We start from the raw sequence: 23706 nt of genomic DNA on the forward strand, positions 1-23706 counted from the left end.
ATCAACATGAATGGGCTAAATCCAGTAGCAGAATGCTTGCTACTATTATAGGCAACTCTAACTGTGGAAGATACCTTTCCCAATCAGATTGCCTGTGAGAGACATAGCTCTCAACATGTCTTCTAATGTCTGGTTCATCCTCTCAGTTTGTCCATCGGACTCAGGATGATCAGAAGACGACATACTCAACTTCGTCTGAAGGTGAGCAAAGACATCCCGCCAAAATCGGCCAGTGAACTTAGTATCTCGATCACTGACGATATCTTTTGGGAGACCATACAGCTTATAAAGCTGATCGACAAATAAAACTGCCAACTCATGGCTTTTTACTGTCGACTTTGTTGGTATAAACTTCGCCATTTTTGTGAGTCTATCGACCACAACCCAAATAGCGTCATTGCCCCGACTAGTATTTGGCAAACCAACGATGAAGTCCATGGAAATACTTTGCCACTTGGCATCTGGGATTTCCAATGGGTGTAGCAGGCCAGCTTTCCTAAGGCGCTCTGCCTTATTGACCTGACACTGAGCGCATCTCTTCATATAGCTCTCTATGTAAGAGCGCATTCTTGGCCAATAAAAATAGCGTTTGACCAAAGCCAAAGTTCTCTGGATGCCTGGGTGCCCAACGTTAAGAACATCGTGGCATTCACACAAAATCCTTTGTCGAATCTCATCGATTTCTGGCACGCAGATTTTACCATTTCTGAACAATAGTCCACCTCTGCTGGAATATTGTCGCTGTCTCGTCTCTCTGGCACGACTCACTTGGGTCTCCGGACCACCCAAGCTTGTATGCGAGTCATGCCCCGCTTCGACCTCGTTCCATATCTTGCCAAAATGGCCATCGGAACGATATAGCCCTCGGAGAGAGAGAGAGAAATCCGTCGAGATTCCAGTCATAGACAAGGCATTTACCTCAGGAATCCTGCTGAGCGCATCGGCAACTCGATTGCTGGATTTTTTTCTATAACGGATCTCAAAGTCAAACTCTTGCATAAGCTCAACCTATCTAGCCTTCCAGCCTCTGAGATCACCCTGATCACAGATATAGCGCAAGGAGTGATGATCTGTCCATGCAACGAACGTAGAGCCATACAAGTAGTGCCGCCATTTTCTCAGGGCGTGGACTACGGCGTAAAGCTCCTTTTCATACGTTGGATAACGCATCTCAGCGTCAAAAAGCTTCTTACTTTTAAACGCAATAGGACGTCCATCCTGATATAATGCCGCATCAATAGCATAATCACTAGCATCCGTTTCAACCACAAACGGTTTGCTAGGATCCACAATGTGTAATATTGGCGCAGTGGTCACCGAGTGCTTTAGTGTTCGAAAGCTCTCGTCGAGACGCTCATTCCAGACAACAAGGGGATTACCTTTACGATGAGGACCCGAAGTCTTCGGCCCTTTCACCCCTCCTTTTAAAAGTTGCGTAAGCGGAGCAACAACTTTAGAGTAATCCTTGATAAAGTTGCGAAAGAATCGAGTAAAGCCTAAAAAGGACTTTACTTGGCGCACATTCTTCAGAATGGGCCAATTTCGCACTTTATTCAATTTTTCAGGGTCGACGCGAATTCCATCGCGAGTAATGATGTGACCCAAATACAGAAGCTCTTTCTTAAAGAATTCGCACTTAGAAGCCTTAGCATAAAGCTTCTCAGTTCTCAGTACTTCGAGAACAGTGCGTATATGCACTAGGTGCTCAGACAAACTTCGGCTGTAGATCAAGATATCATCGAGAAATACAACAACGAAGTTGCCTAAAAATGGTCTCAGTAGATCATTCATCATTTGCTGGAACGTAGCTGGAGCATTGGTCAAACCGAAAGGCAAGACCAAAAACTCGTAGTGACCATAATGCGTATGGAAGCCCGTCTTAGGAATATCTTCCAGTTTGATCCGTATCTGATGATAGCATGATCGCAGGTCTATCTTCGTAAAATACAACGCTCCATGGAGCCGATCTATCAGATCGTCCATGCGTGGGAGCGGATACTTGTTCTTGACAGTGAGCTTATTCAACCCCTTGTAATCCACGCAGAAGCGCATAGTGTTATCCTTCTTTCGAGAAAGTAGCACCGGCGCTCCTGTCACAAGACGGGCACCACGTGCCAATAGAAAAGAACAGGCTGAACAAACTCTTAGTACTTCAGTAACAACTGAATTGAGAGAGAGAGACGACACGCGACACGGAGTGGCGGAATTCCACCCCAGAGAGTATTGGCCCTAAACCTTGGTGCCCCTTTCGGTATTTCTTTATATTACTGCTGATTCGCAAAGTACAACAGCTGAGGAGCACCTGCTCTACAATCTGCGCGTTGAAGAGTGCCAGAGAGGGCCCCCAAGGCTCATATTTAAAGTCCCAAAGCCTAAAAGCATCAAATATGAAAAGCTGATCCCAAAAAAACACTTTCCTAAAATATCGGGATTTTCCTAAAAATCCGCCGCGAATTGCGGAACGTCCGTACAAGTGCCACGTTATCATATTTTGATGTGCAAAGTCTTTTGAGTGTGTTTTGCTTTATTTTTAATGTCTTTATGTCACTTGGGGCCCCATCAGACGGGGTCTCCATAAGTTGGTAGGACTTCTTCTTCTGTTACTTGTTCTTCTTAGTGTTTAGGCCCCTTGACCGATATCTGCAAGTTTGCTTTATTCTTCAGGGCTTTGACACGTCAACAGTTTGTGACATCTCCCCTTCTTGAAAAAGAGTAATCGTCCGTGATTACGTCCGCGATTACAACATATCTGCAAAACAACTCAAGTTAGCTAAAAAATATCCGAGGGACAATCAGTTTGCTCTTTTTGTTAAGGAGTTAGCTTTCCCTTTGGGCTGTTTTGATCAAGGAGTTAGCTTCTCCTTTCTTCCAGATCGGAATTCTTGATATTCCGGCGTAGTAAAATTAGCCATCACATCCAGACCGTATTGATCTTCCACGGGTGTCTTGATGCACTAAAATTACATACCCAGGCAATCTCATCCAATTAGGAATATTCAGTAATTAGCACATCATAATGCAACACAAATGCTCACATATGCATGTTACAAGACATAGAAACATAAAGTTGCCGATGAACACTCGTCCCGCATAACCTAATAAGGTCCGGGTCGGAAGATAGTCAACGACTCCCTCATCACTCCTCCTGCATAACCTAAAAAGGTCCAGGCCGGGAGATATAGAGGCCTTTTACAACCAAACGCCCCCCAGACCGCAGCCTACGTCGTTTGGAGGTGCTGAGAGTAACCATTGCTTAGACTTCTTAATACTCCTCCCTCATAACCATCCAGGTCTAGGCCGGGAGTCACAACAACAATACTCCCCACGTAAATAACCACAAGGGTCCGGGCCATGAGTATGAACAAGCATTCTCAAACATCATTTCTCACTACTCCACCCGGGAGTAAAATCACCAATCGTTGAAACCGGTATTAAAAATCAGAGTCAAACAATTCAAATTAGCACCAAGACAGGTTCAAAACAGATACCATCCATTTCAAACAAATTCCAAACAGGATCACCAAAACAAGTTCTCAAATAGATTTCAAACTTAAAAAGCAATCTCGACATCAGCCGAGCTCGAAAAGTCGATCGACTTTCCATCCTGAAACCTGCACCAAAAATTAGGGTTAGATTCCTTCCATAAGGTGGCAACCGAGCACAACATGGTCCATCAACTCTTGGACAAAGAGTGTTTCTTTGGCGGCAATGGTAGTCCCAAGAGATAGCAATCACACCGAATCTCCAAGGTCATCTGCTCGTAAAGAGACATCTACTGAGAGATAGCGAGAAATTTCAAGTTATAATCTGCTAGGGTTTCCATGGCAAGCATTTCAACATACCCCACTCTGCTAGAAGTTGCACTTCGAAGGAAGATGTCAGAAACCATATAACTTCGGGCAAAAATTTTCTTGAAAGCTTGCCAAGTACTTGGAGTATGCTGCTTGGTAGCTATCAACGTCTGCATGGTACTGTCTCTGAGAAAAAAAAACAACAGCTCGAAACAAATCTTGGATCCTTCTCTTGCAAGTGATCTTAATGGCTTATGCCCTGTAAGACATGAGTAGTGAAGACGGGAGCACGCCCGATGCGCGATGAAGTAAGGGTGAGAGTAGCTCACAAGTCCGGGTTCGGAGCACGAAGCTAAAATTTCCAATGAACCTTTGAAAGTGCAATCTTGCTCTGTCTCCTCCTTGGTAGGACCGGTATGCTTTCAGAAAAGCACACGCATGATGCTCTGATACCACTGTCACAAGACGGGCACCACGTGCCAATAGAAAAGAACAGACTGAACAGACTTTTAGCACTTCAATAACAACTGAATTGAGAGAGAGAGAGATGACACGCTACACGGAGTGACTAGATATTTTTATTTATTTTTATTTTTACTTGTTTTCCTCGGAACCCTTGAAAAGGTGCAAGTGGACATTGCATGGCCAGTGTGAAACGGCTACGGCCGAATAGGTTTCTCACAACGGGAGTCTGGGTCGGTCAGTCTGGGACTGGTCGGGCCAGTTAGCACTGAATTCTGATGAGTATGGAAGCCTGTGTGCGCCAAATGAAGTCTGGCCACTCGGAAAGTCACTTATAACTTTATAAGTCAGTGGAAACTAGAGAATTAACTCAAAAGGGGCAAACTGGACACATGGCGGCTCCAAGCAGTTTTGCCACTTCCAGCATGAAGAGGGGGCGCCCAATTTGAGAGAGGAGGCTGATTTTTGAACACAAGTGACCTACAGTGTGTGTGTGAGTAGTGGGTGTAGGTCTACAGCTTTAATGGAAAGCTTGCCTTCTCCTCTGTCTCATGTAGCGCGATGACTTGCTCTCGTGCATCTCTCTCTTCCCTTTGGCACATATGGTAATACCCTAGTAGTTGGGCTACTCAGACGAACATGTACAGTTCTGGGGGTTTATGCGCGTTTGCCAAGGCAAGAGCCTTCTAAACAAGAACCGGATTAGCTAATTGCTAATCCCCCACAGGTACGCATAGTTCCATCGCGAAAGGTTGCGAGTTTGGAGAGTTTTCTCGCGTGAAAACTCGTCCAATTCAGAGGGGAACTGTCCCATTGCGTGCGGGAGCCCTTGGGACACGCGTAGGCGTGTTTGCTCCGCTAAAAACGATCCGAAACAGCGAATTACAGCCTGTTGTGTTTTTCTGCAGGTTTAGGGTTTCGCACCTAAACTGCAAGGGAACCCCGGGGGAGCCTCGTGAGAGCCTTGGGATGCGTGTACAAGCTTTGGGGCACCCGGCAGTGAAAAACAGGGAATTACAGCCCGCTGAATTTCTGTGACAGCTCACTAGAAAGCTTCCAGATAGCGAGGGAATCCGTCCTAGACAGGTGCTTTTGACCTATAGGGGTTTTTGCGTCGTTATGTTGCCAAAATCAGGTCGAAAACCTGCGTTTTCAGCCCTCGCCAGGTTTGGACAGCTTTGTGAAAGCTTGTGCTAAGTGGTTGGATCGTCTACCTTAATTTGAATAAAGAAATACCGAAAGAGGCGCCAGTCTTTGGGGCCTTCAGGGTGTCGGTCTCGTGTGCGCAGTGACATTCTAGTCGCTGGACGCAACTGTGTTCTCTTCCCTTCTCAGTGCTCTGTGTAAAGTTAACAGGTAATTGAAATAGTACCGCCCTCTAAGTTGTACAAGCCGGTTATAACTCCTCTCGAAGGCGGGAAGCCAGGAGGTAGATCATCAGGAAAAACATCCTTGAAATCAGTCATGATTTCTCGGATAAGGTTGGATTCGTCGGAATCCCCCAAGTTCAATAGAAGAACATGAAACATTTTTACGAAATTCAGTGACAGAAATACCAAGCACTAATGAATCAAACCAAGCAGATGGTACACATTGATAAAAGTCAACATCAGAAGACTTTATTTTTTTATACATTTCCAAAGCAGTAACAACTGATATTGCAAAACCATTGTTTACAAACTTCTGATTACAAAGCGACACAGATACATGAGGCATGTTCTGCTTAACAAAAACAAGAGAGTGATGTACATAGTCTAGATACAATGAGTCTGGTTTATCATAAAACCATGGAATTCCTAAAATAACATCTGCTCTGTCCAGGTACATGATGTGGAAATCCAGGTTCTCTTTGTAATCAGTCAGCTCGAGCGACAAGTCTGGAACCATCCGATTCCATACATCCGTATCCACGCCACGAGCCATCTTCACGCGATAGTCATGGTCACTGTCCCGCGTCCGCAAGCTCAGTTTTTGCACCAATTTTGCATCCACAAAATTGTGTGAGCTTCCATTATCAAGGAGTACGGTCACGTCGTGACCATTGATCTACCTGGGAAAACGGAGAAGATCGTGCTTATCAAACACTTTGGTGCTAAAAGTACAGTTAGTGCATGAACTGTGCGCTAAATGATGGATTTCAACTTGAACAATATCAGAGTTACTTGAGATCTCGTGAATTTGAACCGAAGGACGGCCTTGCGGTTTCTGTGTCTTCTTCTTCTTGGGGCAATCCTTGATTTGGTGACCCGTCTGGCCACATCCGAAGCAAGCCCCCTTCTTCACTGCATCAGCAACTGAAGCATTCTTGGCTTTCTTCTTCTTGTGAGAAGATCTCGGCGGTGATTTGGACTTATGCTGGAATCGGGGTCGCTTCCTCGAAGCACCCTCACCGGATTGATGGTCTGCAATTCTTTTCTTCTCATAATTCGCTCCATTTATCAAATGGAACGTCCTGGCCTTTGCCACTGCATCCTCGACATCAGTCGGAGCTTTATCCTTAATTAAGGCCCAATGGTAGTCTTCATGTAATCCCAGCAGATACATGTGCACAGCGTGCGTAGAATCCACCTTGCAAAAGGTGAGCGCCTCTTTGAAAACTGTCGTATATCTATCAAAAGACAGAGTTTTCATCGAAAGACTCTGCAGTTTGGCATAAGCTTTCAAAGGGTCCATTTTGGCGAAATCCCTCTTGAATTTCACACAAAAGTCAGCCCACGTCGTAGGCTTCTCTGTCATGTCATGCCACCAGGTAAGCGTCTTACTGCGCAGATAGAGAGGAATCGTCTGAATCCTCTTTTCATCATGCTCCCCATGGAGATCAAAGTATGTGGTCCATTGGTGCAGCCAATTATTTACAGCCAGTTCCGTACACTCCTTCTCTTCACCTGAGAAATTTGTAGTTTTGTACGGAATTGTGGCAGTCGGACTACCCTACGAACGCCCAAAAGCAGCAATCTCTATCTGCAATTGCTGGAGATGGGTTTCCCCCTCGGAAATACGCGCAGTCGTCGATTGAGCCATATTTTCGAGAGTAGAAAGTCGGGAAGTGAGCCCCTGTACGACCCCTTCAAGAGAGGCCAAGCGAAGGTTCGTCTGAACATTCGCGTTTTCCAGAGCGGTAACATGCTGGTCGGAACTCTGGAAAGTGCTTGTAATCCACGTATAGAGAGCATGCGTAAATGGAATCTGGATGTTACTTGGTGTGTCGTCACTCTGCACATCTGAGCTGGAGGAATCCATGGCCAAGTGCGTGAAAAAACTGGAGTTTGCACGCGAAACCGGGCCTTTTTTGCACTTTTCTGTCGCGAAAAAAGTGAAGTTCGAGAAGCTCCACGTGTCGGCGTGAGCGTTTGAACGCGAGCAGGTGATGGCGGGAGCGCGAGCGGGTGAGAGAGGGAGAGCTCAGGTGACGAGCAGAGGAGTGAAAAGAGAAATCTCTGCAGACTTGTAAGTCTCTGTAAGTGAATTATTAACATGTAAGGTGCAACGGAATGAATGTTTGCGCTTTGCTCAAGATGAGTGCTCCGAACTGTGCTCAAGGTTCCTTTCCTTCTTATGGAAGGGAGAGCCTTCCGTTCTTAATGGGAGAATGCTATGATCACAAACAAAGTGAATGGACATTGTGCGTGCAAGTGTATGAGACTGAGAGATAGATAGAAAAGAGATATGACACCAGAGACGTAAAACCCTCCTCCGAAGGCCCCACTCTCGTCAACGAGCGTCGTCTACTTATGATTGCACAATCTGGTACAAATGGAATGCATGAGACTGATGCAAGTCTAGGCTATGTCGGCGATGACGAAGTCGACCTAAGGGCTGAAATCTGCAATCTTTCTACTGCTGTCCAAAAACGCTATGGGCTGAAATCAGGCTGAATCTGCTACACTTTAGGCTGAATCTTGCTGGTCTTTATCTGCTTGGCTGAAAGTCGCTAGGCTGAAGACTGCAAAGGCCGCAATCTGCAAACGTTGGATCTTCAGAAAACACTAGGATTGAAGTTTCCAAAAATGCTAGCTTGCTGTCCTGTCAAAAACGCTAGGAGTGGTGCTTTGGTGGCGATGATGCTGATGCAAAAACGCTATGCTTGGGACTTGCTTGCGGCGAGGATCTGCTGATGCAAAAACGCTAAAGCAAGGTGCTTGATGGAAAAACGCTAGGATGGGGGGAATCTGCTGCTTGGAGGGAATCCACCAAGGCTTGGTCTTGCTGAGAAGTTGCCTGCTGAGCTTGGCTCCTGTTGCCTCTTCTGCCAAATAGTGCTAGCTCTAGTTTGCTTATATATAAACTTAGCAAAATTGCCCTATCTACTTTTGTTGGAAAGTCACTTAGATTAATAAGTGAAAAATGCCAAAAATAGGTAAAATAGGCTAAATGCACTAGAAAATTCCTCTGGCTGATTCTGATGGAAATAGTGATGATCATGCTGTGTGCAACTAGAGGATATGCATCTACACTAAGTGACTGGGCATGCACAGTCTACGAATAGACTCACAAAAGTGCCAGGTCACTTCTAAATCTAGACTGATTGGACTGACTGAACCCTTGTCGTGCTGTAGCTTGTCCACGGACACATAGGGTTGTGCCCATGCTTCGTGTTCATACTTTTATGTGCTCTTTCTACAACTGTGTCGTGCCAAGGAAGAGACATGGAATGTGACTTCCTTACATACATCCTTTTCAGCTTTTCATGAAAAATCCGCATACATTCGTGCTCATCCATGAGAGAAACGTGCTTAACATACAATATGTCATGCCTAGGAAAAGGGATCACATAACGATGCTGACTAAAATACAGGAAACGATCACGAATGAAACATTCGAACAATGCGTGCGTATCAATCATACGAACACATAATACTTCCTGTGAGGTTTCTTTGGACCTAGGCTCGAGAGCCAAGATCGCTTCTTCTTGAATGATCGAATCGTCTTGTGGGGGTTCTTTGGACCTCGACTTGAAAGCCAAGATCGGTTCTTCGTGATTGATCGAATCTACAACAAGGTTAGCTTCGCTAGAAAAAGCATCCACTAACACATCATCCCGTGAACAATCACATTATCTTCATGCAACTCTTCATGCTTGTGAGAAATCACATCTTGATCATGCAAATCATCATGCTTATCATTGGCATCCAAATCATCATGCTTAGCAATATCATTCAAATCATCATGCTTATCTTTGTCATCCAAATCATCATGCTTGTCATTCAAATCATCATGCTTATCAGCATCATTCAAATCATCATCATGCTTCTCATAATCATGAAAATCCTGTGTATCATGCGTTGGAGAAGAAGAGACTGAGAGAGTCTCCTTTTCCCGAATCTCTTGCATCTGTGCCTGAACTATAGAAAAGAGTCGCAAGAACTCTTTCATGTGTTGGTCGCTCTTTGCTTGTAAGGCTTTGTTCTCGCGATCAAATTCTGCTTGTCTTTCGTTGTTCTCACGATCAAATTTGGCTTGACTTTCTTTGTCCTCGAAGTCGTACTTACGCTTGATGGCTGCCATTCCTTCTTCGTATTCACGATCTATGGCTGCCCTTTGTTCTTCGTAGGCCTTTCTTTCTGCTTCTCTTTCTACTTTTCTTTCCTCGCGTTCTAACTGTCTTTCCTTAAACAACTGCTTCAACTCCTCCATAGGAGTTAGTGCAATCCTTGACGTAGATGGGGAAGGGTCGGAAAAACCTCCTGGTGGGGAAAATTCTTCTGCGCCTCTCTCATGCTCATCACCTCCAAGCGAAGTATTTATTCCGCTTGGAGTGATGACCATTCTGCAATCGTGGGTTCTTGTGGGTTTTTAAGTTCACGAGGAACTTGGGTTCTTGAGGGTCTTGGGTTCTTAAGTTCCCGAGGAACTTGGGTTCTTGGGTTCTTGAGGTTCTTGAGGTTTTCTTTCGCTTGCAAACCGTGTTTGAGAAGGATCTTCTCTTCACTTGAGTTCTACTTCTTTCCGCGGGCGCACCCCTTGGCGGCCTTGCGCTCACTCTAAGGTTGCTTTTTCCCACCTCACGTCGATTGGCCGGCCGCTAACTGCACGGTTCGCTCTCAATGAGTGAAAAGAGAAACAAGGGGAGGCTGGACAAGCCCTTCTTTCTTGGGATTCCTGTCACTCTTCAAAAAACACGATTAGGAATCGTCACGCCCAAGCGAACTTGGGTTCGTGCGACCAAAACAAGCAAAAAAAATTCTTGTGATTCTTGTGGTTCTTTCCTTGAGTGATACAAAACACTGCCAAAGCTCTGATACCAATGTTAGGTGCGGCGGAATGAATGTTTGCGCTTTGCTCAAGATGAGTGCTCCAAACTGTGCTCAAGGTTCCTTTTGTTCTTATGGAAGGGAGAGCCTTCCGATCTTAATGAGAGAATGCTATGATCACAAACAAAGTGAATGGACAGTGTGCGTGCAAGTGTATGCGACTGAGAGATAGAGAGAAAAGAGATACGACACCAGAGACGTTGTAAAACCCTCCTCCAAAGGCCTCATTCTCGTCGACGAGCGTCGTCTACTTATGATTGCACAATGTGGTACAAATGGAATGCATGAGACTGATGCAAGTCTAGGCTATATCGGCGCTGATGAAGTTGACCTAAGGGCTGAAATCTGCAATCTTTCTACTGCTGTCCAAAAACGCTATGGGCTGAAATCGGGCTGAATCTACTACACTTTAGGCTGAATCTTGCTGGTCTTTATCTGCTGTTGAAAGTCGCTAGGCTGAAGACTGCAAAGGCCGCAATCTGCAAACGCTGGATCTTCAGAAAACGCTAGGATTGAAGTTTCCAAAAACGCTAGCTTGCTATCCTGTCAAAAACGCTAGGAGTGGTGCTTTGGTGGCGATGATGCTGATGCAAAAACGCTATGCTTGGGACTTGCTTGCGGCGAGGATCTGCTGATGCAAAAACGCTAAGGCAAGGTGCTTGATGGAAAAACGCTAGGATGGGGGGAATCTGTTGCTTGGAGGGAAATTCTCCAAGGCTTGGTCTTGCTGAGAAGTTGCTTGCTGAGCTTGGCTCCTGTTGCCTCTTCTGCCAAATAGTGCTAGCTCTAGTTTGCTTATATACAAACTTAGCAAAATTGCCCTACCTACTTTTGTTGGAAAGTCACTTAAATTAATAAGTGAAAAATGCCAAAAATAGGTAAAATAGGCTAAATGCACTAGAAAATTCCTCTGACTGATTCTGATGGAAATAGTGATGATCATGCTGTGTGCAACCAGAGGATATGCATCTACACTAAGTGACTGGGCATGCACGGTCTACGAATAGACTCACAAAAGTGCCAGGTCACTTCTAAATCTTGACTGACTGGACTGACTGAACCCTTGTCGTGCTGTAGCTTGTCCACGGACACATAGGGTTGGATGTGTCATGTGACATAACAACGTGCAGGGTTCACACTTTAACTTAAAAAATTTTGAGTGTCCAGACCATACTTTAATACAAATGTCCTTGGCCACATAAAACAATGGGCACCCCTCTTAAAAAAAATCAACGCAAAGTTCCCAGCGTAAAAGAAAAAGCTACGCGTTGTCATTGCCGCGTGGAGATAGCGAAGGGAAAGAAGGGGCGTGTGGTTGCCGTGGCCAGCACGCACAAGGGGCGCCAGATAGGAGCCAGCGCTGCAAAAGGAATTCCACGCGAGCAACTACTTGGTCATTCCTTCCCTGCAAAAGAAATTCCACGCTACAGAGAGGGATACGTGCAGAGAAAGCCACGCTACAGAGAGAGGTGTCTCTCTCTCTCTCTCTCTCTCTCTCTCTCTCTCTCTCTCTCTCTCTCTCTCTCTCTCTGTGCTTCGCGCAGAGAACTTACAGAGAGAGAGGGATTTACAGAGAGATTTGAAATTATGCCATATGCTGAATTTTAATCTAAAACAGCAAATTAATGATAAAATACATTGATTCTCATTGAAAGCCAGTAAATTCGGTAAGAATCCCTCAATTTTCAGCACTCCCACCTGTTGAATCGCTGAATTTTGTCAAAAATCAGCAAAGAAACACTAATTTTCGCCTGGATGCACACTCATGAGAAGAAAAACCAGCAATTAAACAATCATTTCGTCAAAAATTGCATGAGATAAAGATTATCGGACCCGAACCTATCCGTAGGTGTGTACACAGTCCCTCGTGCAGCCAAGCCGGCTTTGATACCATGAAACGAACGAGGAGATGGGATCTCCCAGCTACATAGACCGCCTAAAGATACGCGTCGGACGAACCACCCGACCATAGCCACTATCCGGCAGCTCCCCCGTGCTGGGGCCAGTGTCCGAGGATGTAGGCGTGCACCTGTAAGACCGAGCGTCCCATACCACCCGGCCTCACCTCCTCGAGGTGACCTCCCTCACGGGCTAACCACTGGCACTCTGCCAGTGGGGTCGATAACTGCAAATGAGGCCTTGGCCTCCCTTTTATAATAATGGCCGACCACACTGGCCGAGTTCAGACTACATCCGCCCGGACACTGGACGCCCATCCGACGGCATCTGGGCTAGATCCCCTCTCCTGTGAGCGGGACATAACCCCCCCCCCCCCCCCCCCCCCCCCCCCCCCCCCCCCCCCCCAAAAAAAAAATAAAAAAATAAAAAATCTTAACAGATCCTATCCGTACGTACCGATCTGTACTGTATGGATAGAATCCTCTGTACGTACGGATGCAACCTTGGCACTGACTCTGTTCTTTTCTGTTGGCACGTGATGCCCACTTGTGTAAATGCCTACCGGTTACACACTCCAAGCGAGAAATCAATAGCAACACATGAACAAAATGTGTAAATGACTGAACTTGAATAGAGAGAGAAGAGGAAAGGAAAGTCGACATGACAGTGCGTAGTTCCAAGCCAAGGCGCACTGGCCCCAAAGATTGGTGCCCCTTTCGGTATTTCTTTATTATTACTTCGCCAAGGTACAACTCTCGAGGGTCCTCTTCTCCGAGATTCTACGTCCAGATGCTCTCTAAGAATGAGGCTTCGAGGGTCCTTATAAACTGACAAGAGATGCCCAAAAGCAGAGGTCAAAAGCATCAGTTCTAAAAGCACCTGCACCCAAAAGCATTTGCTCTCCAAAAGCTCGCACCAAAATTGCTGAAATATGCCAGCGCAAAACGAGGAAATTTGTACAGCCTACGCCATCATGTCAGTGCGATTTACGGAATCGCCAGCCAGAGTTTAAGCTTTTGACTTTTAGGGTTTAGGCCCCTCGGCCGGTGCTCATAAGTTCTTTAAGTTGGTGGGGTTAAGATTTTTAATCCCTAACCCCACTTAGGCCCCTCAGCCCATCTTCAGGGTTCAGCTCTTGTCTAATTTCTTCTAGTGGAACATTGCCACGTCACCAACTTGTGATAGATTGCCAGAAGCTTTCCCCAAGGCTCATATTTGAAGGCCTTGGTCTTGAAAAGCTTTGGATACAGAAAGCATTACTTCCCAAAAGCGTTCGCTAAAAACAGCGTGCTAAAAGCTCTTCCAAGAATTGCGTAACAAACTGCCATGCTATCAGTCCTTGAAATACACCGTGATTTGCGGGTCTGCCGTATAGCAGTGCCACATCATCACTTTGCCCAATTTCCAGTTGCAGGCCTGTTGCCCCTCTCCTCTTGTAGTGGAGGTGGTTAGTCACCACTTTTGTGACACTTCAAATGCAAGTCGCGAATGCAAGTCTCGTCAATGCTTGTCTGGTACTTTCTTGTGCTGTTCTTGAGACTTTTGCAAAGCCTTCTTAGCCTTGGCAAAAGTGGTGGTTAGATCCTCGACAAAATGATCAGCCTTGAAACGCTGTCCTTGGTGCACAACATAGGTGGAACCTTCTTGCCACCCTTGACAATCTCAAACGGTGCATTCCCCATCGATGTGTAAGCAAACTCTACGAATGGCAAATACTTCTCTTGCTGAGACTTATTTTCAGAGGTATGGTCTCCCTTGGCTCAGACAGAAAGAGCTTGTAGAGCATAATCAGATTCCTTGCCTTGCATGGTCCAATGATAGGGGCTTTAAATTCACAGATTTGTTCTTTTAAAATATCTTTTTGTAATTCTTATTAGAGTGCAATCATGTTCGTAAACATTGTCCTTTCCTGTTCATTTTCACAAAATAATTTGATGGTTCTTAAGCTTGTGCTAGGATCCTGGTATCTTGCATGCTTTGATTCCTATTCTCTCAGTGGTACTTTCTGTTTGATTTGTTTATCTGATGTGTATTTGTATGATGTTTGGAGGCTAAAGGAGTTTTCACCCTTTCTTCAGCTCTCGAGAATGCCAAGTTGCTCATTGGTCAGATGGACACAAACAGGAATGTCAGGAATCAAAGAAACAGCCTGTAATTTCTGCTGTGCAATTGGATGTTGTCTCTAATTCTGAAAATCTGAAAACACTCATCTCAAAGGATGATAACTCAAGTGAAAGATGCTTGTCAGAAGAAGAGACAAGGGCAGAGAGGCAGCCAGCTGCTTTATCAAAGACATCGCGAGTTGTGGAAATTTATTCTGCCGATGGGAGCCTCCCAAACCCTAGCAAGGTACTGCAACCTTCTTAGAGTTTTAGAAGTTATAAACCTGATGCTTATAATATTCCACATCTGTTTGCAGTATAAGTGAAAGTTCATAATGGAATCAAGGTTTTATTTTGGCAGATATTATTTCCATATGATTATTTTGTAGAGCTGTTTTGTTGGAGCGAGTTGGAGCTTGTGCCCTGTGGCCTTGTAAATTGTGGCAACAGGTATTAAGCTTTGAATTTATGTCGTGAGGAAATTGTGTTGTTTGAGTGATGTACTAGTCCATCTTTAACTCTTGTCGGTTGTTGAAATGGTTTAATATTCAAACTATCTGATGATAGCTCAATGTGGTCTGTTGGTGGTTCCTCCAGCTGCTTTGCAAACGTTGTTTTGCAGTGCTTAACATTCACACAGCCTCTTGCTGCGTATCTCTTGCAACGGTGTCACAAAGCAGAATGTGAGTTTCTTATGACGATCCTAATCCTTCATTGCATTTGACTTGCTTTTTCCCTAATTTATGGATGTTTTGCTTGTTTAGGCCGACGGAATGATTGGTGCTTCATGTGCGAACTCCAAGATCATGTTTGCCGAGTAAAGGAGAGCCAGGTTCCTTTTTCTCCACTTCCTATTGTCTCTAAAATATCCAATATTGGAAATATGGGCTATGGACGACAGGAAGATGCACATGAGCTCATGAGGTTTACTTCTCTTGAAACTACATGGCTCCTTCTCAATGTATTCTTAATGAGGCCTTTGTATGGCAATAATAAGACTCTATGGTTTGGAATTCAGGTTTGCAATTGATTCTATGCAGTCCATCTGTCTTGATAACGTGGGACGTGAGAAAGCAGTTGATCAGCGGACACAGGAGACAACTCTCATACAACACATATTTGGTGGACACCTTCAATCACAGGTCCCTATTCCAGTTTTCCTGGAGATTGGAATATTGTGGTGCTCGCAAGTGCTAATCAAACAGTCTCCTTTATTTTATGTCACATGCAGGTGAGGTGCATGCAGTGTCATCAAGAGTCTCACAAGTATGAGAACATGATGGATCTTGCTGTTGAGATTCAAGGGAATGTTGAAACGTTAGAAGATGCACTGGAACAGTTCACCATGTCCGAATGGTTGGATGGAGAAAACAAGTATAAGTGTGATAGGTATGTGTTTTTTTCCTCTGGCATTTTTTGAAGAGCTTATGAGAATTAATTCTGTATAACTGTTGTATTTTAGCTGCAATGCTTATGTTAAAGCCTGGAAACGACTTGTTGTGCATGAAGCTCCAAACATTTTGACCGTTACTTTGAAAAGATTTCAGGTCAGCAAGCTGCTTAGCTGGAATTTGGTACTTGGTGTGCGTGTTATATCAAAGTTTTAACTGTGCCAGTTGCTATTTTTTTGATTAGCCAGGGAAATTTGGCAAACTCAACAAGCGCGTGAGCTTTCCAGAGGAGCTGGACATTTCACCTTTTATGAGTGGCGAGGGTGACAAACCACCCCTCTATCAACTATATGGAGTTGTTGTTCACGTTGATATGTTAAATGCTTCTTTTTTTGGGCACTACATCTGCTACATCAAGGACTTCCAGGGTTCTTGGTATAAGATTGATGACAGTAAGGTCAGTACTAACTATCTATATCTTGCTATAGTTTGACTGGTTTGTAAAGTTCATAGTGCACAAGCTATCTTTTGTTCCATGAAATCCCCTAGATCTCTCTTATTTAAAATGTCTGTTTTTCTTCCAGGTGAAAGAAGTAGATATAGACAAGGTGATGCAGCAAAGAGCTTATATGCTCTTGTATGCAAGGTAAGGGTGCACCGATGTTTATTCTTATCTAAATTTGGAGTGAGTGGACTTTGGTTGTGATCTTCAAGACATTTGTAGCCTTATTGACACTTCAAATTTATGAGTTCTTCGCTTTGGTTGGTCGATTTTAGATTTGAGAAGCTCCAGGCATTTGTTTTGTACTCATCCATTATCAGCCTGTGAGATATCTCTTTCTTGACCTTGCTAGCCAAGCAACCCCCCCTCCCTGTAGAGTTAGTGTGATCGTTAAGACTAGCATTCATGGTGTTAACATGCCAATTACAAAGTTAATTACACAATAGAGATAGAGTAAAATGTAGATGCAAAACTAGATTGATTGATTCAACTTGAAAGTGTGTACAAAAGGCTCATTATAAAGAGCTGGCTAAGGCATCTCATCTGGCATCACTGATGACATCATACAAAGGCTCCAAATCAGCCCATCCAACTTGCAAACTCGTGGGTGACCTTTCAAGCCACTTGTCCATTAACTAACTCTAGTGAGTCCACACCCTTTAGTAATGACCCCCATGTGTACCTACACCCTTAGGTACACAATTCCCAAAACTCCCTCCCCCTTCCCCTTTTTTTGTTTGCTGGCATCACAAAACATGGCCATAGCCAAATATCAAAAAACGACCATAGGTGAGAAAAACAACAAACAAAATAAACAAAGCAAACATAGAACAACCTCCAACTAAGAGAAAGGAAAAGCAAACAAGAAGAAGAAAACCATAGGCGAAGGAGCACTAAGGCAGGCATAGATGAGAGAGTTTTGGGGGGGCGGGGGGGGGGATGCGCCTACAATCCGCGGCACATACAACAAGAGGCTCCAAACACGCGACAGCATCGCACACCACCATGAAGAGCATTCGACCCAGGCAGGCATTGACGAGAGCAGCAGAGGGCACGGTTCGTGCACACAGGAGGCCAGGACTAAAGAAGGGCTTTGCGGTGCAGATTTGCCGGGCTGGCTCCTCTCTCTCTTTCATTCTCTCTTCCTTCACTGTTGAGTGTCTCCGTGACTCTCCCTCTCTCTTTCTTTGTTCTTTTGCCAAGACTTTCACGTGCGGTTATTGAATGATACACGCACAGTTTCAGTTGGTTTTTATTTTGGATAGTTTCTTTGTTTTATACACAAACATTTTTTTGCCTGAAGGATGATTGTGAGTGGTGGTCACTGTTCATTATGCCTTTCTAATGTTAGGCTAGCCAACACAGCTTTGACTTTTGTGCCAAACAATCTGCATGAACAGGTCTGCTGCTCGGAAAGCACCGATTGTTACCCAGAGAGGGACACAGCTTTCAAGGGGCACTATCACAAATTTGTACGATTCTAAGAAGGTAGCTTCATCTAATGGCAACTATCCATTGCCAGAGTCAATTTCTTTGGGGGAGGTTGCCAATGGACATGGAGATAATGAGGAAGTCTTTTTCAGGGAAGCCTGTGATTTTTTGACACAATGATGGGGCTTGAGCCCCAAAATTTGATGCCATATAGTAAATAGCCTCTACAACCGGTACTGTATGTCCCTTTTTTTGCTAACATGTTTACCGTGCAGGTGACTGGGGGAGGTTTTTTCTTTTTGGGGGAAAATTTTTGCAAAAGAAATTGAGAAATCGGGGGAAAAGAGAGAGGGGGGGGGGGGGTGTTTCACTATTGGTAACGCGGCTTGTGAGGGTAATAAAACAGATTTTTGTTCCTGCCCAAATATTGTTGTAATTTACAGATGGCAATCTCTGACAAGCATATCAATAATACAATGATTTCACTGAAATTCAGCATACAGTGTTGTGATGGGTTTGAAATCGTGTAGATTTTTATCTGTTGAATTCACTGCCTTTTGAGAAATGAAATGGTCTGTTTCTCCAGCTACGTGCAAAAATTAATGCGCAGTAATACCAGGTTTGAAATTATCAGCTCCAGTGGGTGGTGGTGAGTCTCTTTTCTCCTCTTTGTTTTACTGCATGAGAGGTGCTGCTTTATAAACCTGAAAGTCTAATTTAGGATTAAATCTCTTTGAAGGATGTGTGCAATTGTGCTTTCGGATGAGGCTTGCAAAAATCCTAGAATAAGAACGTTCAAGAACTTGTTATCAACCTTGGCCACGACAGACTTCAATTTACACACAATGCACATAACATTTTATGTCTTATGTTCTCTTGCAATTAATTATTATAATTCGAAGTCCCATGTGCCACCTTTTACACTGTGCACCAAATTCCAACTGTGATTATCCCTTTGGCTCAAGGGAAATGGTTTGATTGAACCTTTATCGATTTGTGAAGCTTAATTTGTGCTATATACCATGAGCAAAACGTTTGATTAAGGTCCAATGGATTCCTATTTAGTAATTTTGTGATTTTGAAGGGTTACCAGTCTTTTGGTTGCTCAATGTTGGTTCCCGAAGCTTAACAATGAGATGATTATTGTTATATTATGGTAATAAGTGGTCCTAGGAAGAGTGATGGTCAAGAGTTTTGACCGTTTTCTATTTTCTAGAAGGCCAACTTACCCAGACTTGGCTTGTCTGGAGCTTCTATTGAAGGTTGTAGAAACTCTAGTTTTATCTCAGACATCTGATGGTTTCAGCTGCAAATCATCCCAGTTGGTCTACAAATTCGATCGCAGTTATCATAAGATTGCCTAATGAAGAAGATGAGAGATGTCGATGAAGCTATTGGAGCGAATATATTTGCCAGTAGTTAGTGATGTTGTGAAGTAAAGGACAAAAGACAAACATTGATTGACATTCCAAGATCCAGGCTTTGAAAGAAGGATCAATAGTTTTGCTCTTCAATACCCATGCCACGCCCAACATAACCCCTTCTAATAAACTGAAGATAAAGAGTCATCAGACTTGTACTATACAAGGGGAAAGGTATGTGACGAGTACTATTCTATTTAATCCTAGATCTACCCACAAGATTGAAAGTATTAAGCTTGTTCAATTAGGTCTCCCCAATCTCAGACAAATAAAAAGCCTTCCAAAACATTTTAAGTCCATAAGTGAAGGGTGAGTTTAGGAAATGAGAAGACACATGAAGGTAGAAAGTGAAAAGACTGTGTGTGTATATAAAGAAGTGATTGGCTTCATATTGGTATATTTGTGTTTCTCTTCTCCAGCCATTAGGAATACGTTATTAGTGGAATAGATGCCTTTTGAAAAACTAAGGGGGAGGGCAATGAAGGCGAGCCAGTAGACGTAAAGGGGACAAGTGGGCCGTGGGTGAGCATGGCCTGCAGCAGAGGAATTGAGGTGGCGGCACGTGATTGGGGTCGAAGGAGTTACGTGTGTGCACGCTTCAGGAGGGAAAAAAACGAGGAGCGACAGTGGAGGCTAAGAAATTCTTTTTGTTATAGTAAAGGGGCAAGAAGTCTGGTAGGCAATTGGCAGCGACGGATTTGGCTTAGCTCAAAGGTTCCTTGTTTGTTGGAGATGTGATACGAATCTTGTGTCCTCTAGACTCGATAGTGCACAGAGCTTGGGATGGGGTTGTACGAGATGGCGAGCGAGTATTTCTGAGCAACAAAATAAACAAGCCAGTCTCTTTTGGGATAGTCACTACTAGTCAATCCACGGTGCATAAGGGCTCGAATTTAATATGGTAGATATTGTCTCATAGTGTTGTTGGTAGATGCCATCCCGAATGCTTGAAATAGGGGAGCACTCTCTGCAATGTAAAGCAAAGGGAGCGGCCACGTCTATGCACTAGGAACATGACAAATGTCACACTACAAGAAAAAAAAAGATATGCATAAGCACACCAACATTCAAGCTTCCATACCATGCAACCCTAAATGAAGGGCTCACCTCAAGTCGCTCCTTAGATGACTCCACATATCCTTGATGTGCATGATGCAAAACCATTAAATGACCATCTTTGATACCCCACAAAACCTCTCAAGCCAAATAAGTGTCTCTTCTATACACATGTAACATCAATGATAAAAAATACCCTTCTTCATGAAAATTTATACATCCAAGAAAAGTTTTATACCTGCAAGAGAGGCCATCACTAATAGCCATCTTGAAATGGAGAAGATAGTTGATGAGATGAAACTAGTGCATAAATAATCATACTAATACAAACATTAAAAATTTAATTGACATCCAAACAAATAAAGTTTACGCAAAAAAGAAAAGAGTAAAGGGTTTCTCATGTCATAATAATCAATATCTAATTCTCCTTAATGATTTTCTCATGTTAAACTGATCATTTAATATGGGAAAGTGCCAGGGGAGAAAAAGCTAGAATATTGGTTAAGCTAGCAGACCGGCCATAGTAGGGATCCATAGGAGGGAAAATAGGGATCCAAAGGGGGGGCCATCTGCAAAAGAGCCATGTGAAACAATGGGATAAAAAGACCCTAAGGTTCATCCCATTAAGACTTCCAAAATGCTAAGGTTCCAAAATTCAAAGGTTGTGTCCAAAGGTCAACCATAGGGGAAATTGGATGCTTTGTGTGTGACCAAAAAGTCTTTGTCAATCCCTACATAGGAGGGGGCGAGCCTTGAGAGTAGGGGATGAGAGAGAAATTCACACACACACACACACACACACAGGCTCCCTTTACACAAAGGGAATTAGGGACACATGTCAGCTCCCTAGCCCAGATGCCCACAAGGTGTGCCCAATTGCTATTGGATGGCCTTAGAGGTGGACCAATGAGAATTAAGCTAGAGTAAATCTACTTTAACTAATTTAAAAACACTTAATAAAAGAACCAATGAAAATTAAGTCTCCTGGATGACTATCGGACAGTCTCCCAAGGGGTCCAATGAGCATTCAGCAGCCCAATGGCTTGCCTGATTTCTATTGGCCAGGAGGCAAAGGGGTCCAGTGAGAGTTTAATTGAATTATTAATTAACCTAAAGCTCTCACAAAGGGGGAAAGGGGGACACATGTCAGAAGGCTATCACTTATGCTGCGTAATAGTCATTGGCTTGACTTGGGGAGGGCCAATGAGGGTTGAGCAAGAGCAAATAGAAAGAGGGCTCGCCCAAGAGAGGGAGGGGGCTGATTTTTGCAAAGCATTATCACACACACACTCACACAATCTCATGTGTGAAGAAAGAGAAGACTACCTCTTCCCAAGCTTTAATGGAGAGCTCATCACCTACTCCAAGCTTGTGAGATAGAAGCCTACATCAACACACTCTTGGCATGTGGATGCAAATCCAACCAAGAGCCAAGCTTCAATGCATGCTCATCTCCTCTACCATGCTAATTACTAAGCTAAGCTACACTAATATGAGTGATTATGTGAGGAGATGTACATATTTCTCGTAAGATACTCCTTCTTCCTCTCAATCTACTCTCATACCCTGCTAGCTCTCACCATCTTCAAAGGTGTGTGAGGTCTTGGGTCTGAGACCGGGGATAATTTAAGTTGTGTTTGCTAAGTGTTTTGCTTAGTGCATGAAGGTTTCATCTTCATTGCACTAGCTAGTCTTGAAGGAAAACAAAGAATTGTATTGTACAATGTCTCTCTTGATGGGAGAAACCATAATACAAAGCCTTTTGGAGGGGGGACCGGCTCCATGCAAATCAGGTCCTCAACTGTTGTCAATAGCTTAATTTCTCTCTCTTTTGAAAGTATTGTTCATGCTATCTAACTAGGTGTTATGCTTTTTGTTGCTCTCTCCACCCAAGCACTCTTGTAATTCTCATTAGGAATCTATTCTAATGAAATGCCCACTATGTTCATGCTAATTTCCGCTAAACATAAGTTTTTAGACCATTAAATGTTACATTGGTATCAGAGCATAAGGTTTCTCTTTTCTTGCTCAAGAAGGGAGGTCCTCAAGCTAGCTATAAATGGTTGGTATTATTAATTGCCTGTGAGTAAGTAGAATAGGGATTTTCCAGCCTTACAGTGCGCCTGCCTTTGTGCAGTTAACGGGGCATCACCGTCGAGAGCTATGGTCTTAATAGTGGAGTCCTACGGGGCTTGCCTACGGCTTAACCACTATTGAGCTATTAGAAGCTTGACAGGAGCCGGTGCTGTTTTGGTGTTGAAAGACCCTCTCTTCTATTCCTTGCAATTAATGGTATTCGAGCCACGGGTACAGTAGCTTGAGTGCTTTTTCTAAAGGGGTAAAGAGGAGTAGCAACTAGGGCTTGAAGTGCCAAAGTACACCTAAAAAGTTTACACCTAAAAGTTGTTAGAATGGCTGACAATAGTAAAGAGAGTGAAATTAATGTTGATAACTTTGATTTTGCTAATGAGCAAGCTACTAATGATGCTCTGATGCTTGTTAACTATCTTGTTTCTAGGCTTCAACAAACCATGGGCAATCCATCTCTCCAAAGCGAAGTGCAACGACAGCTCCGTGCTCATGGGATTCTCCAAGCTCATCACCATGACGAGAGAACACCTAGGAAGCCTCCTTGTGAGACTCCCAAAAGAGGTCTCTCTCTGATTCGGGAAGAAGAAGAGAATCCGTACGAAGGGCTCAAGAATTTACTTGTTGATGATGCATCTCCTTCCCAAAGGAGAACTCAAGAGCCTCCACCGAAGGAACGAGAAAGAAGTGAGTCTCCCGCCACCTCGACGGAGATGGCTCCACGAAGACGGCAGGCTAAACGCTCTCCATCACCACCAAAGCGGAGAAGACCATCACACTCTTCTCCACGCCATAATTCAAAGAGGGATGATAAAAAGCAGGAGAAGAAAAAGGTGAGAAAGAGGACACCCTCTTCTCCATCTTCTTCATCCTCTTCCTCTTATGAAAGTGATGGTAAAGACGACGAAGATCAAGACAAGAAAAAGGCGAGAAAGAGGTCACCCTCTTCTCCACCTTCTTCAAATTCTTCACCTTCTGAAGAAAGTGATGGTGCAACCTTTGAACCATCAAAAAGAAGAGGCCATAGGAAATCCTATGCCGCATGGAAGAGGTCATCCAAGCTGAAGAAGTTCAAAGACGGAGGGAAGAGCATCTCTTTCCTTACCTATGATGGCACCTTTGGTGCTACGGACAAAGTCTTGGCCTTTATCCAGCAATTTGATGCGGCGTTTGGAGATGAGGGCTTCACGGAGTCCTCTAAGCTACGCCATGTAGCTATGCACTTTCAAAAGTCCTCCAGGCAATGGTGGTCTAGCCTACGAGCCAACGGTGAAGCTCCACGAACATGGAAAGCTTTAAGAGCTTCCATTAT

The 23706-nt window shown here is 44.0% G+C and overlaps 1 protein-coding gene across 2 annotated transcripts in view; it reads left to right on the forward strand.

The window, feature by feature from the left end:
* LOC147458707 (ubiquitin carboxyl-terminal hydrolase 19-like) overlaps positions 1-18103 on the forward strand; it is a 68830-nt gene extending 50727 nt beyond the window's left edge. For both annotated transcript variants that reach the window (XM_086510148.1, XM_086510149.1), the window contains 10 exons: positions 14482-14752; positions 14867-14955; positions 15103-15188; positions 15270-15429; positions 15524-15647; positions 15737-15894; positions 15968-16052; positions 16141-16353; positions 16481-16542; positions 17799-18103. In XM_086510148.1, the coding sequence (XP_086366274.1) occupies positions 14482-14752; positions 14867-14955; positions 15103-15188; positions 15270-15429; positions 15524-15647; positions 15737-15894; positions 15968-16052; positions 16141-16353; positions 16481-16542; positions 17799-18009 (1459 nt within the window). In that variant the 3' untranslated portion in view covers positions 18010-18103. The remainder of the gene's footprint in view (positions 1-14481; positions 14753-14866; positions 14956-15102; positions 15189-15269; positions 15430-15523; positions 15648-15736; positions 15895-15967; positions 16053-16140; positions 16354-16480; positions 16543-17798) is intronic.
* The last annotated feature ends 5603 nt before the right edge of the window (positions 18104-23706 follow it).

This window comes from Adiantum capillus-veneris, chromosome 4, assembly GCF_014529385.1.
Source record: "Adiantum capillus-veneris isolate H3 chromosome 4, ASM1452938v2, whole genome shotgun sequence".
NCBI classification, from domain to species: Eukaryota; Viridiplantae; Streptophyta; class Polypodiopsida; order Polypodiales; family Pteridaceae; genus Adiantum; species Adiantum capillus-veneris.